Genomic DNA, 14,433 nt, shown 5'->3' on the forward strand with positions numbered 1-14,433 from the left:
CTACATTTAAGAGGAAACAGTATATATTTGAGGAATATGAGTGAGGTTATTCTGCAAGAATTTTATGTACACAGTAGTCATTCTTTTTACCCATTTTCACATACTGTGTTTTTAGTACTTTTTCAAAATATGTTTAGTAAGAAATTTAAGAAGTGGGCCAGAGAGATAGTATGGAGGTAAGGTGTTTCACTTGCATTGCAGAAGGACGCTGGTTTGAATCTCGGCATCCCATATGTTCCCCCAAGCCTGCTAGGAGTGATTTCTGAGTGTAGAGCCAGGAATAACCGCTGAGCACTGCTGGATGTGACCCAAAAACAAAACAAAACAAAATTTAAGAAGTAGCACACTCCTCTAATAGCTTTAGTATACTACTTTTTGTAGTTTTAAACTTAATCCTTTATTATACTAACATTATAAATGTGATGCATATTTTGCTGAGTGCATATGGGAAGAAATCAGCATATATGCAAGAGTCACTGCTAACAGAAGAAGGTATCCCTGTGATTTAAGAAGGGCTAATGTTATTTGTGCTGTTCTCATTGTAGCCTTGGGTCATTTTGTAGAGATGGTTTTGGGTTTTGTTGTTGCAGAAATAATTTAAAATCACATATATAGTTAAGTTGTAGAGTTGTGATTCAGAGTAAGGCTCTCTACTCAACATTTATACCTGAGCCTGGAAAGAGAGGTAAAATATTTAAAACTTGGTTTTCTCTGTAACTGACCAAAAATTTTATTTCAAGTAGCCTTCCTAAACACTGATTTTTTTTTTTATTTGTCTCAAAAGAATAGGAGGTAAAAATGATGAGAATATAGGAAAAAAACCTTCATTACATGATCTGTGTTACTGTGTTTAAAGTGGTTTGGAAAAACTATCCCTCATTTCATATATATCTTTTTTTTTAAGAAAGGATAGTGTTGTTACTATATTATAAAGTTTAATACTGTAAGATTCCATTGTAAATTGTTTGCTTTACATTAACAGTAAGTGGGGAGTCTTGTGCCCATATATATTTCATTCTTTGTTTTTTTTTTTTTTTTTTTTTTTTTTTTTTTTTTTTTTTTTTTTTTTTGTGGTTTTTGGGTCACACCCGGCAGTGCTCAGGGGTTATTCCTGGCTCCAGGCTCAGAAATTGCTCCTGGCAGGCACGGGAGGACCATATATGGGACGCCGGGATTCGAACCGATGACCTCCTGCATGAGAGGCAAACGCCTTACCTCCATGCTATCTCTCCGGCCCCATATATTTCATTCTTACATTAACAGTAAGTGGGGAGTCTTGTGCCCATATATATTTCATTCTTAAATACTTATGCTTTTTCACTCTTTGGCAGATGTAATAATCAATGCAATTTGGAAGGAACTAATTAATTTGGTTAAGTCCGTTATTGAATCAGGTAAGCATTTCAACTGATGAGATGATTTTTAAACGTTTAGTGAATAGTTGGCTCTTGTATATTGAATTTTAAAAATCACCTTGAACAAAGCTCATTATTAAATTTGTAATAAAAAAAAGTTGTATGTGTATAAGTATCTGTTTATTAAATTTCATTCCAAATGTTTAGATCACCTATGCCTCACCTCTTTTTCTTTGGATAGGTAACAAGAGAGAGAGACCAGGTTCTGAAGTTTTGACCCTCTTATTGAAATCTTTGGAAAGCATAGTGAAGTCAGAAGTAATTCCTGTATCTAAAACATTGGTAAGTATAGTACTTTAAGAAATATATTCTGAAGTAGAATCTGTACTAAAGATTTGCATCATCTTGAATTGACAACTTTTTATTTTATTTGTTTTATGACAATACCCAGTAGGACTCAGGTTAATTCTATCTCTGTTCAGGGACCATGCAGTTAGGGATTGAACCTGGACCTCTCATAGAACAATTTTTATTTTATTTTTTTATGGGCCACACCCACTAGTACTCAGGGATCACTCTTGCTTGTAGCTTGTAGGCTTCTGGGGGATATTATGGATCTTAGTTAGAACTCAGGTTAATTCTCTGCAGGGCATTTTCCTGTAAGCTGTATTATGCTACTCAGGCCCCCTGAGAACTATCCTGAGATACAGCATTAAACAGTTGATAGTTGGGAGTTTTCAGTTATACAATGCTTGAACACTCAATTCATCAGTGTCCTTTTCCGCAGTTACCCCAAGGTCCAACTCCACCCGCAGCCTTTCCTCTAGGGGTACCCTTATTTCTCTTCCTTTTACAAATTCTATGTACTATTTCTGGAGGGTATTAATGCATATCACTTCCTTTTAGTTTTTTTTTAGTTCATGTCATACCAGTTTGTTTTGTTTTGGAGACTCACCTTCCAGGACTCAAGAGTTACTCCTGGATCTGGAATTAAGTGTCACTCCTGGGAGACCATATAGAATGCCAGGGATTGAGTTGCCCGCATGCAAGGCAAATGCCCTTCCTGCTGTACTATCACTTTGGCCCCTAGAGAACATTTTTATATCAAATATTTACCAGCAGTTTGGACTTGTAAAAATGGCTCTTCTATTGTTACTGTTTTTATAGTTTTTAAAAATTTGTGTATTTTTGGGGGCCACACCTGGTGATGCTCAGGGGTTGCTCCTGGCTGTGCACTCAAATTTCTCCTGTCACTACATAGGGAAGACCATATAGGATGCTTGAGGATTGAACCTGCTGGTCAGCTATATGCAGGGCAAATACCTTGCCTTCTATATTATCACTTCAGCCCTGAATATTTCTCTGTATTTGAATTTGGTTTTGGTTATTTATTTATTTATTTTTGGTTATTTTGGAGAAGGGCAGGGTACACATTTGGGCTAAAACTGATCCTCAAGAGTTATTCTTTGCTGTAATTAGGCTATATGTATTCCAGGTATTTAAACCTGGTGGCTTTGCACCTTCATGTAAGACAAATATGCATTTGCTCCTATACTATTTCTGGTCCACTGGAGACATTAGTTGTTTAGGTTTGTTTTGGGACCAAATTCAGGGCTGTTGTTGGTTGTTCCCTGGTAGTGCTTGGAACCACATGTGCTAAGCTTGGTAGCGTTGCATTGCATGCATGGCAAAGTCCTTACACCTTTTATTTTCTTTCTAGGCCCTATTTATGAATATAAAAGTATATATATTAATAAACTTTCTGAACTAGTACTATTCAATAAATGTTATTTATAATATTTAATTATGGTTGAGGTCTAGAACTTTACCAAGTATAATTTTTATGACTAATTTATACTATCCTTTCTTAGGTCCTCATGGAAATTACAATTAAAGGACTTCCACAGAAAGTATTAGGTTCACCAGCTTATCAGGTTGCTAATATGGATATTCTTAATGCAAGTATCTTGAACGTAATGATGCTTAAAAATTTTTATAAAGTTCCAGGGTATTTCTCATTTTTAAAATAGTGAAATATAAATTGTAAATTTGTGAGTTGGATTTGGATATGCTGATAGGAATAGATAAGTGAAACTATTTTCTTGGGTTAAACTGCACGTCAAATGTATGTTGTATTGTTAATACAATAACGGAGCTATTAATTTTGAGTATAAGCAAACTGGTTTATGCTAAAATGTTTTTGTGCTGACTAGTTTTAAGTCACTGTACTTTTGATGTTGACTCACCGTTTTTAACTTGCCTCATGTAAATGAAAGGTGAGTTATGAAAGTAAAATGTAAGAAACTTGTTTTTTTCTTTAGTTTATAGAAATACATATGCTCTCCTTTTTGTCATTTAAGTGATGACAGAATTCCCAAACTTCTACTAGATGTTTGGATTTTTTTTTCTGAATTTTTGGGTCACACCGGTCACACCTGGCCATGCTTGGGTTAATCATGGCTCTGTGCTCAGTAATTGCTTTTGGCAAGGCTCAAGGGACCATATGGGTTGCCTGTGATCGAAGTCAGGTCAAGTCATTCCCAGCTCAGCCATCTGTAAGGCAAATGCCACTGTGCTATTGTTCCAGCCCCAAAAGTTTAGAAATTTATTTAAACTGAATTTTAAGAAATTCATTTTATTATTTAATTCATGCCTAAGATGAGTTTAACAAATTTGTATCCTGTAATAAAAAAGAGTAATTACAGTGTCTCATTCTTCTTTTAGGGAACTCCTGCTTTGTTCTTAATTCAGTTGATTTTCAACAATCTTTTGGAATATTGTATGACAGATGAAAGGTAATTTTAGATGAAACTTCGTTCTGTTTTGACAAGGCTAATTTGTAATGAATGATCTTTTCTCTTAAGTAATCATAAAATTGTATATTGTAAAATATTTTTTTGTTTAGGTAAAGGAATAAGTACTGAACCTACTGAGCCCTGATTCTGAGTTTTTAATATATTTTCATAAATTTATTAACTCATAAATAAGTAATAAGATCTGGATTAAATCATTTTTAGAACTTTCGGGTTATTTCTGACTTTTTCTCAGATTTATTTTCACAAAAATACTGACTCATGGTTCAAATGTTTTTATCAGGTTTTTCCTCAATTTGGAAACACTTGTAAGCTGTGTCCTTTCTGGTCCAACTTCACCACTGTCTTTTACTGACTCTGTTATAAGTGTTATTAGTCAAAATGCCAAGCATTTGGAAAATAAGGAGCATCTCTGGAGAATGTGGAGTATTATAGTGACCCCCTTAACGGAATTGATTAATCAGGTATGAAATAATGTCTTGTTTTCTCCAGAATTTAGTACTGTTCTTTTTTGTTTTCTTTTTTCTTGTTAATAGAAATTTTAGAAATTTGAGTGCAGTATCAACAAAAGATTCCCCCCCCCCCCCCGTTATTGTTTGAATATAGGGTTTGTGTGAGATAAGTAAATTACCAACCCTATTTTAACAGTCGGGGCAAAAGAATATTTTTGGTTCACACCCATTGGCCCTCAGGTTAGGTTACTCCTGGCTCTGCCCTCAGAAATCGCTCCTGGTTCGGGGGACCATATGGGATGTCGGGGATCAAACCTGCATTTGTCCTGGGTCAGCCACAAGCTGCAAGGCAAACACCCTACCACTGTACTTCAGTTGTCTGGCCCCTTTGGGAAGAATTTTAAGTTACTGTATATACTCAAGTATAAGGCGATACCCGCCCCCCCCAATTTTACCATAAAAACTGGGAAACTTAGTGACTCGAGTATAAGCCAAGGTGGAAAATGTAACACTTGGTATATTTCAAAATATATACCCAAAGCAATTAGAATAATTGAGGGATCAATAGGTTAAATATTTTTCAATAAAGTGCAGAATACCATAGCTTAACAGGTAATCAAGCTAAATCACAAAGGTTAAAATCCTTCAAAACTGGATTCTTCCTCATCTGTATGTCCAAACAGAGGTTCAGCTGTATCAGATGTGAGGGTGTCAGCATAGACTTTGTCATTATCTCTGAGTTTGCAGAGATCATCATCACTGCTGTCGGTCTCATACAAAGCGCAGAATATTGTGGGTTAAATAGTTCAGTAGCATATAGTTAGTTCAGTTCAGCCGCCTACCTCTTCAGCTCAGCCCTGACTTGTGGACCGAGCTGAAGCACTGCCCCCTACAGCAGGCGGCAGAAGACGACTGGAGACTGTGCATTTGATTCAGCATGCACCGAATCAAATAACCTGTATGACCCGAGTATAAGCCAAGTTCAGGTTTTTCGGCACAAATTTTGTGCCGGAAAAACTCGGCTTATACTCGAGCATATAAGGTAAATGAAGACAGCAATGGATATAGGTGGTAGGATAGTAGTTCTCACTGTTAAACATATTCTGGATGAGAAAGTATTCTTAAGAGAAATGTTAACCTCTGTATACTATAAAAGGTTTTTGTATTACCATTGGGATTCTTAGTATATAAACACAAAGCATTCCATTCAGGTATTTTGGGGTTTTTTTTGTTTTTATTTTTTTCCTTTTTTTCGGTTTTTGGCCATACCTTGTAATGCTCAGTGCTCAGGGGACCCTATGGCATGCTGGTATCAAACCCAGGTCGGCCACACACAAGGCAAGTGACCTACCTGCTGAACTTTATGCACCAACAAAAAGGCATTTGCTTTCTGGAATGCTTAACATTACCACAAATCTGGAACTAAAAAAAAGCCCCTGTCACTGTAGTTCACCTGTTAGTGTAGAAACTAGAAGTCCAAAAGTAATGTTGGCAAGATTTGTTTCTTCTGGAGAGTGTTTCATATCTCAGCTTTTAGTGGTTACTGACAGTTCATGATTCTTGGCTTGTATCATTTCAATTTCAGTTTCCCATCTTGACATGGCATTCTTTCCTGTATGTTCTCTATGTAACTCTTTTCTTACTAGGGTACCAATTACGGGATTGAGGCTAGCCAATATCCAGTGTTACCATTTTATAACTTGATTAACTGCAAAGACCAAATGATGTTATAGTCATAATTGCTGGGTAGGAACTAAGCCATCCCTTAAATATCTCAGTATCGGGGAATGCAATTGTACACACTTTACATAGTAAGATAATTTTGTCTGTGTCTAGAATTAAATTGGTGAAATGTTTAACATTAGTTTCCCTGTTTCAGACAAATGAGGTGAATCAAGGCGATGCCTTAGAACATAATTTTAGTGCCATCTATGGTGCACTGACTTTACCAATAAGCCACATTTTTCCAGTACCGGAATTTCCACTGGTAAGGCTTTGTAAATCTTTATTTTTGCTGAATTTGCATTTTATGAAACTTATTTTATCCTAGGTAATGGATTCCTATATTTTACCTAAAATGCCACTTCTTTATAATATTTAATAAGTTTTGTAGAAGAGGGATTTGTCTTGTTAATTACTGGTATTGCAATATATTCCAGTATTTCAATTTGAGCAGAGTGCACACACTGAATCATGGCTGCTCTTTGATACATCTAGGGTTACAGTGGTTTTAATCTTAATGTATTTCATTAGTTATGGGGCCAAGGCCACTCCTGGTTTTGCTATGAGGCAAAGAGAAAGGCAAGCAAGAGAAAGAAGAATCGTATTTGAAGTGTGGTGATCCAGTAGGGCTCAGTGCTCTGCCATTTGAGCCAATCTTTAATCTTTCAGTGTTTAAAAGGATGCTAAAGAAAATTCTACTAGTAGTTTGTTAGACATATGGACATTTTATTTATTCTTAGGTCACTATGAAAACCTTACTTAAAACTTGGTCAGAACTATATAGAGCCTTTGCCCGCTGTGCTGCTTTGGTGGTAACAGCAGAAGAAAATTTGTGTTGTGAAGAACTTTGTTCCAAGATAATGTCCAGTTTAGAAGATAAAGACTTTTCGGTGAGTTTATCCCATTACTGATCAATCTCTCTTCCTCCCTTTTTCCCTAACTTGCTACTTTTTCCACCTTCAAATAAATGGTGCTATAACGTTTCTAAAAAGCTACCACATTGTGAAATTAATGTTGTGCTTTTGCACTTTTGGGTTCATGTTTAGACTTTTTATCAGTGACTTATGTTTGTTATTGTATATGTATCATCATATGCTCATGACATTCTAAATTAACATTAGGAATAACTTGGTGTCATGAATCTTACTCTCATCTCCTATTGTTAGCTCTTTAGCATCAGTCAATCCTGTGGAAATCTGCACACAGGTCACTTCTGGCAGTGCTCAAAGAATCGTACCAGAAATTGAGTCAGTGCAAGGCCTTAACCCCTAAGTACTATCTCTCTAGCCTCCTTGGTTCCTTTTTTCTTTCTAATCTAGTTAAAAAAAAAATGACAACTATTGTCAACATCTTGATTGCATCATTTTAGATTAGACCTCTTTGAACTTACACATAATTATATATTATGTACATTAACATGGTGGCTGAATTCTGCTCATTAATGTTATGTTACTTACTCTAATTATTTTGATACAATAAAGAATGCCTTTAGAAATGTTTTCTGTGTGGTTATAGTGATAGTGCAGGCTTGACTGTAGTCAGCCTGAGTTCAATCCACGACAGTCATATATGGTCCTCTGAGCACTATCAGGATTGATTTCTGAGAACAGAGCCAGGAATAACCCCTGAGCATCACTGGGTGTGGCCCAAAAACCCACATAAAAGATTTGAGGTTGGATGTTCTGTCTCATGTTTCTTTATCATTTAGTACACAGTAGTGAGTTTGTTGGAAGCTTTTTTGTATACTTGTCAAGCCATGCATAGGGGCTCAGACTATTCCCAGAGATTCTAAAATGACAAGCAGTTCTGGAACCAAAAGGTCCACCACATGCAATTGAACTAACTTTTTTGTATTTGTAACTTTTTTTATTTGTATTTATATTTGCATTACCACTGGGGAGAAATATTTTTCCCCTAGTTTTTGGACCACACCTGATGGTAGTCAGGGGTTACTCCTGGAAATCATTCTTGGTAGGCCCAGGGGATCAAATGGGATGCTGAGGATCAAACCTGGCCTGGCCATATGAAAGCCAAACACACCCTACCTGCTGTGCTATTGCTCCAGTCCCCCCAATTATTTTTTATTTTTTGGCCATACTCCATTTTGCTCAGGGGTTCTTCCTGGCTCCGCACTCAGGAATCACTCCTGGCAGGCTTGGGGGCCATATGGAATGCCAGGAATCAAACCCACATCTGTCCCTTCCCGATCAGTTGCATGCAAGACAAATGCCCTACCACTGTCATCCCAAGGACAGTCCCCCCAATTTTTTAAAGCAAGATTTTGTTTTGGTCTTTGGACTACACCTGGTGGCACTTTCTCCTGGTCAACACTTACAGCATTGACCATATGTAACAATGATGGATCAAATAAAAATCAACAGCATGCAAGACAAGTGTTTTAACAACCTTTACTATCTCCAGTCCCAAGCTTTTATTTTTTCTTGTATCATCCTTTGCTGTGCTCATCGGCTCTGTGCTAAGAGATCTCGACACATGGTGCTCAGGGAACCGTAGATGGTGCTTTCTTGAGGCATACTAGTTTTGAAAATTATGTCAGTATTTCTAAGTTTCTAATTATTGTTCTTTTCTAGAACTTGTTATTCTTGGATAGGATTACTCATATTATGAATGTAATTGTAGATTGCATTGACTTCTCACCATACAATATTAAATATCAACCTCAAATTAAATGTAAGTATTCTAATTTTTATTTTGTTGACCTATGATTTTTGTGGCTGAACTGTTATAAGAACAAAGTTGTTCCCATCTCATTTTGCCTGTCTTGATTTGGTTGTAATCTTGCCAACTACCTGGACCTCAAATAAATGCAGGTGCCCTTTCCCTCCTTTAAATTTCCCATTGTTTTAACTCCTTTTTCTAAAGCAGAAAGTTAAATATTATCTTACTTAGAAAGTGCCTTAAAGTACAAGTAATTTTGCATATGTCTCATACAAGGAATTCTATGGATTTTTTTGTTTTGTTTTGGTGCCATACCCAACTTACTCTTGGCTGGCAGCTCTGGGAAACACGGGATAGCAGGGATAGAACCTTGGTCAGCTGTGTACAAGGCAAATGTCCTACCCGCTCTACTACATCTATCTGGTTTCTATATAGGTAATATTTAGAAATTCATGATTTGGAATACCTGAGAGATAGCAAGTAATTCTTGATCCCACGGTCTGTCCTAGGCTAGCGTTTGCAAGGCAGACGCCTTATCTCTAGTACCACCGCTCTGGCCCCTATTCAGACTCGGGTTACCCTGGCCATGTGCTCAGAATTCGCTCCTGGCTTGGGGGGACCATATGGGATGCTGGCGGATGGAATCACGGTCTGTCCTACGCTAGCACTTGCAAGGCAGACACCTTACCTCTAGCGCACCTCTCTGGCCCCTATTCAGACTTTTTTAGAAAAATATTTTTGTAGTCTCCTTTTCTCTGTTCTGTGTGAGGAGTCTTGATTGACCTGTTAAGGTTCACTATTAACATCACTACAGATGTGGTTAGATAGCAATAATTTCTAAACTTAGCAATATAACAGTTAATGGTGTTATGTTTGTGTATTTGGTTTACAAAGTTTTATTGTCAGCAAGGGAAATTATTATAAACTGATATTTAAAGTTTAAGTGTTAAGTAGTAGAGCACATATTTTGATGAGACCCAGGCTCAATATCTGTCATAAAATACTTATGTTTAAATAATAGTTTTGGGGATCGGGGTGATATAATAGCAGGTAAGGCCTTTCTTTCTTTGCCTTACACACAGCCGACCTTAGTTTGATCCCTGGCATCTCGTATGGTCTCCCAAGCCTGCCAGGAGTTATTTCTTTTCCTATTTTTCAAAAAATTTTTTAATTATTTATTTAAAGAAAATCTATCACATTATTGACATAACTGATCAAAATACATTTTTTTCATGATGACAGAAAGCAAAGTTATTAAGAAATAGAGAATAGAGAATTAAAAATGTGAAAAAGGAAGGGGAGAGATCATTAGTAGTTATATTTGTAAAAATTATTATATCACCAATAAAGTTGTTAATGCAGTAGCTAAAGGTTTAGTATGCTCCCCCCCTTTTTTTTTCCCCAGAGATGGGAAATACACTAAAAAAAAGAAAGATGTGTGTGTGTTTGGGGCAGTTGTCATTTGCGTAGGCAACAGCAAAATATGGAAGAAATTGGAAATAAACACCTATGGCCTAAAAAACAGGGAGATCTTACCACTGAAGCACTTTGGCATAAGACCAACTCAAGGCACCAGGCATGTACAGTTGTCCAACATCCTAGTCATTCTTGGTAGTCAGCTCTTCAGTCTCACAGTTGTTGTCAGGTTTCTGTAGTTATAGATCTGGTTTCTGTACAGGTCCTGTGTCAAAGACTGGGTGGTCTTCTGGTTCCATCTCTCCATCAGTTAACAATGTAGAGAATTCTGCCTGAAAAGTAGACTATTGCTGTTGCCTGGTTGTCTGGGTGATATAAGAACTGTTTTTGGAGTAAGTCAGTGCCACAGCGGTAATAAGGCCATCTTGCTAAAATTAGGTTCCTGGTGCTGGTGTGGGAAACCAGGTTTGTTTCCATAGGTGATATCCTTGGTTCAGGGGTGAATAGTCAATGTCGAATCAACTGGAGTCTAAGCCAACTCATTATGCTAAATGTCTAGGGTGGAAGGTCCCACTGCAGTATAAAAATTTTTGTGTTCCCATCTCTATTAGATAATGAACTTGTTTGCAACTGTTAACATTTCCCATTTTGATTTGCCTATGCAAAAAGGGACAGTGTCACTGGGAGTTACTAGTGCGTATGGGGGACCGAGGTGTCAAGACCAACAGTCCCCAGAACATTTTGTTTACATGAACTCTGAACAGAGATTTGTATATATAATATATATAGTGTAGTATATAGTATACTAGTATATTGAATAGAATCAAGGATAGGGGAAATTGTTGCTCTATGAGAAGATATTCGACAATGTTTATGCCTATTAAAGGGGTTATCTTTTTTTTTTGGTTTTTGGGCCACACCCATTTGATGTTCAAGGGTTACTTCTGGCTCTGTGCTCAGAAATCGCTCTTGGCTTGGGACCATATGGGATGCAAGGGGTCCGTCCTACACTAGCGCTAACCCTAAAAGGGTTATCTAAAATAAATATTCAAAGGATATTTATGACTTCTTTAACTCTTTTGAAATAGACAGGGAAGAGGTAAGATCTGGGGCACAGCTTTATTTTAATCTGTGGTTTGGTTTTGTGCAGTCTAGGGAGGATGGTTCCCAATTGTCCCATAACAGAAAATGTCCTCAAGCAGGGAATTTCTCAGGAACCAAATCTGGTAGCAAGCAAAAGTCCACAGTACTGGGAGGTGAAGGTAGAGGGGTCACCGAAACCAAATCAGTAGCAGCAGACTGTCTTTTCTTCTCATGTTGAAAATCTTTTTACTTAGGGAGCTGGTTGGCATCGGCTGGGCTGGAGAGAGAGAATGTTCTGCTTTGTGAGGAATTAAGGACTGAGTACAAAATAGGTTAAATATGGAGAGATAAAATGAGGGGCTCAAAGAGGGTTTGTAAGGTGTTAAACAAAAAAAAAATGCGGGAGGGTTATCTATGATACAGGGGACAACACTATACTACATAGACATATCTATTATGGGTGGAAATTAGACTGACGATGATATGCCGTACACAGACACTTGTGCAGCCAGATAGGTTCGTGGATTACATTTGAAAAGCTTTCCCAGATGATATGGGACAGAACATTTGAAGAAAAGAAGGGGAGAAAAGTATATAGTTGTCAAATCTGTTGTAAAAGGTCTCCCACCCCATTTGTCCCCTTTTAGGCTGATCATGTTTAGTAAGGGCAAACTAGATTGAAGAAAGGTTTAGTTTAGGTTGTGTGTGTAGCATTCCTAAGAGCAATCATGGGTTTCAAGTCAAAATGACCAAGTGAGATGGTAATGAGCTCTGTCTGGGGGAGACTATCCCATGAAATTGATAATTATATCTATTACAGATGAACATTAGACAGCCATTAGTATTAGTACCATCAGTATAGTAAACATACATGCAATCTATCGATGGGTTACAGTTAAAAAGCAGGCCCAGGTGAGATGGGACATAAAAAAGAGAGAGAAAGAAGAAATGGTTAATGCCAGGAAAGGGTCTCCATTTTCTACTCCAATGCTGTTTGGTGAGGGTAGACTTGACTTCACTGGGGATAGGCTAGCTAAATTAGATTGTATAAAGAGCATTCTAGAAAATATGTGATATGAGCACTATATGGGGAGTATAAACCATGTTATTTTTATCCAGTGGGTCATGCGCTTCACAATTTCTTTCCTAGAGGCACAATTATGAGTATTATGGTATCATGATAGACTAAGAAGGGTCACCCGCTTGGTTTGAGAGACTTTGATGAAGAGGAGAGAAAATCTCTTTCATAAGGCCTATGAAGGCTCTGGGGATGCGCTCCTGGCAGTAAGTCTCCCAGCCAAGCAGATGGGAGACACATCTCCCACATGGCAGTGGGTTCAAACAGTAGTGACACAGGAAGCCAAGACTAGGCCTCTGCTTAGTATACCTGAGCTGCCTAGACCTGCCCTGTGTGCCAGGTCACTGACCAGCATTCCCTTTCCCAAACCCCATTTGGGACCCACCTTTCTGCTGCTGTGCTCCAGTGGTTTGAGTTCCTGATTGGCTAGTGAAGGCACGGGGGCTGGAGTCCTGGCAGCAGATCTCCCAGCCCAGCAGAGGCACACAGTTCCAGGAGTGATTTCTAAACTAAGAGCAAGGAATAATTCCTGAGCACTGCTGGATGTGGCCCAAAATTGAAAAAAATTATTTTTTTGCTTGAATATTTTTATATGGTTTCATATTTAAAAATTATTAATATGTGGGGTTATAGAAAATATTAAAGGGATATAATCCTTAGAGAATGAACTCTAAGATCTGCTAGTTTTTTTATTACTATTTTAAATGTGTATTTGTTAACATTAAATATTTGGGTTTTATTCTATAAAAATGTAAAATTTGTTTGAATGTGTGTTACAAATGGTAAAGATTAACAGTGATACTTTTCCAAGTACTTGCATTTTAATAAATTGAATTTTGTCTTAGCACCACAGAGACCTTCATCAGATTGGTCAAAAAAGAAGAAGGAGCCCTTAGGGAAATTGACCTCTTTATTTAAACTTATTGTGAGGATGATATATTCTTTCAACTCGTTGAGCCTCAAGGAAGTACATTCTGATACTCTGCTCACTATTGGCAATTCAATCATCAGCATTCTTTCCAGTGTACTTGGACATATTTCTTTGCCTTCTATGATCCGAAAAGTATTTGCAACCTTAGCAAAACCTCTGGTGTTATTCTATGACAACTCAAAGTAAGTATTTTGGCCTTAATAATTTTGAGTCAAATATATTACTTAGATCTAGGTGCCAATTTGTTTTCCTCCCAGTTCTTATTTGATACGTTAAGATTGCTCTTCTGTTAGCAAAGCAACTCAAGCATAAACACAACGTTAAAATCTTTCTATGATATTTAATATGCTTTTAATTTAGTAAGATGGGGCCAAAGAGATAGTATATATAGTGGGTAGGATAAGGTACTTACCTGGCACAAGACTGACTATAGCTCAGTCCTTAGTGTACCCTATCTGAGGTCCCCTGAGCTCTGTTGGAAGTGATTGCTGAGCACTGCCCAGTTGTGGCCCCAAAACTAAAACGTAGAGACATTTTTTAAAATTTATGCATACAAATAATTTTACGTATTAAATATTCTATACATAAAAGCGTACTTTTCATGCTACTTCGCTATTAAGTATATGTTTTAAGAAATAACATAAATGAAGTCCTGAATTTTTTAATCAATTTTTAGAACATGTTTGTTTTGTATTTTATATGACTTTTGTTAGTCTCAGACCTATCTATGTCATACATAGAATTTTTATGATTGTATTGTAATATTTTTAGGTTTAACTTGCTTGCATATATACTGTCAAGTTTCCAAAATATAGATATCTTTCTATTTTTCTAGGCTTGATGAAGTTCCTAAAGTGTATAGTTCAATGAACAATAAGGTAAAAAGAAATAATTGTTTATAAAA

At 37.0% G+C, this 14,433-nt stretch overlaps 1 protein-coding gene across 2 annotated transcripts in view; it reads left to right on the forward strand.

Annotated features, from left to right (window-relative positions):
- RIF1 (replication timing regulatory factor 1) overlaps positions 1-14,433 on the forward strand; it is a 62,475-nt gene that overhangs the window by 31,371 nt on the left and 16,671 nt on the right. For both annotated transcript variants that reach the window (XM_049773053.1, XM_049773054.1), the window contains exons 13-22: positions 1,332-1,394; positions 1,597-1,697; positions 3,227-3,313; positions 4,080-4,150; positions 4,452-4,632; positions 6,500-6,607; positions 7,083-7,232; positions 8,934-9,033; positions 13,444-13,711; positions 14,365-14,407. In XM_049773053.1, coding sequence (XP_049629010.1) covers positions 1,332-1,394; positions 1,597-1,697; positions 3,227-3,313; positions 4,080-4,150; positions 4,452-4,632; positions 6,500-6,607; positions 7,083-7,232; positions 8,934-9,033; positions 13,444-13,711; positions 14,365-14,407 — 1,172 coding nt within the window. The remainder of the gene's footprint in view (positions 1-1,331; positions 1,395-1,596; positions 1,698-3,226; positions 3,314-4,079; positions 4,151-4,451; positions 4,633-6,499; positions 6,608-7,082; positions 7,233-8,933; positions 9,034-13,443; positions 13,712-14,364; positions 14,408-14,433) is intronic.

This window comes from Suncus etruscus, chromosome 5, assembly GCF_024139225.1.
Source record: "Suncus etruscus isolate mSunEtr1 chromosome 5, mSunEtr1.pri.cur, whole genome shotgun sequence".
In the NCBI taxonomy this organism is placed as follows: domain Eukaryota; kingdom Metazoa; phylum Chordata; class Mammalia; order Eulipotyphla; family Soricidae; genus Suncus; species Suncus etruscus.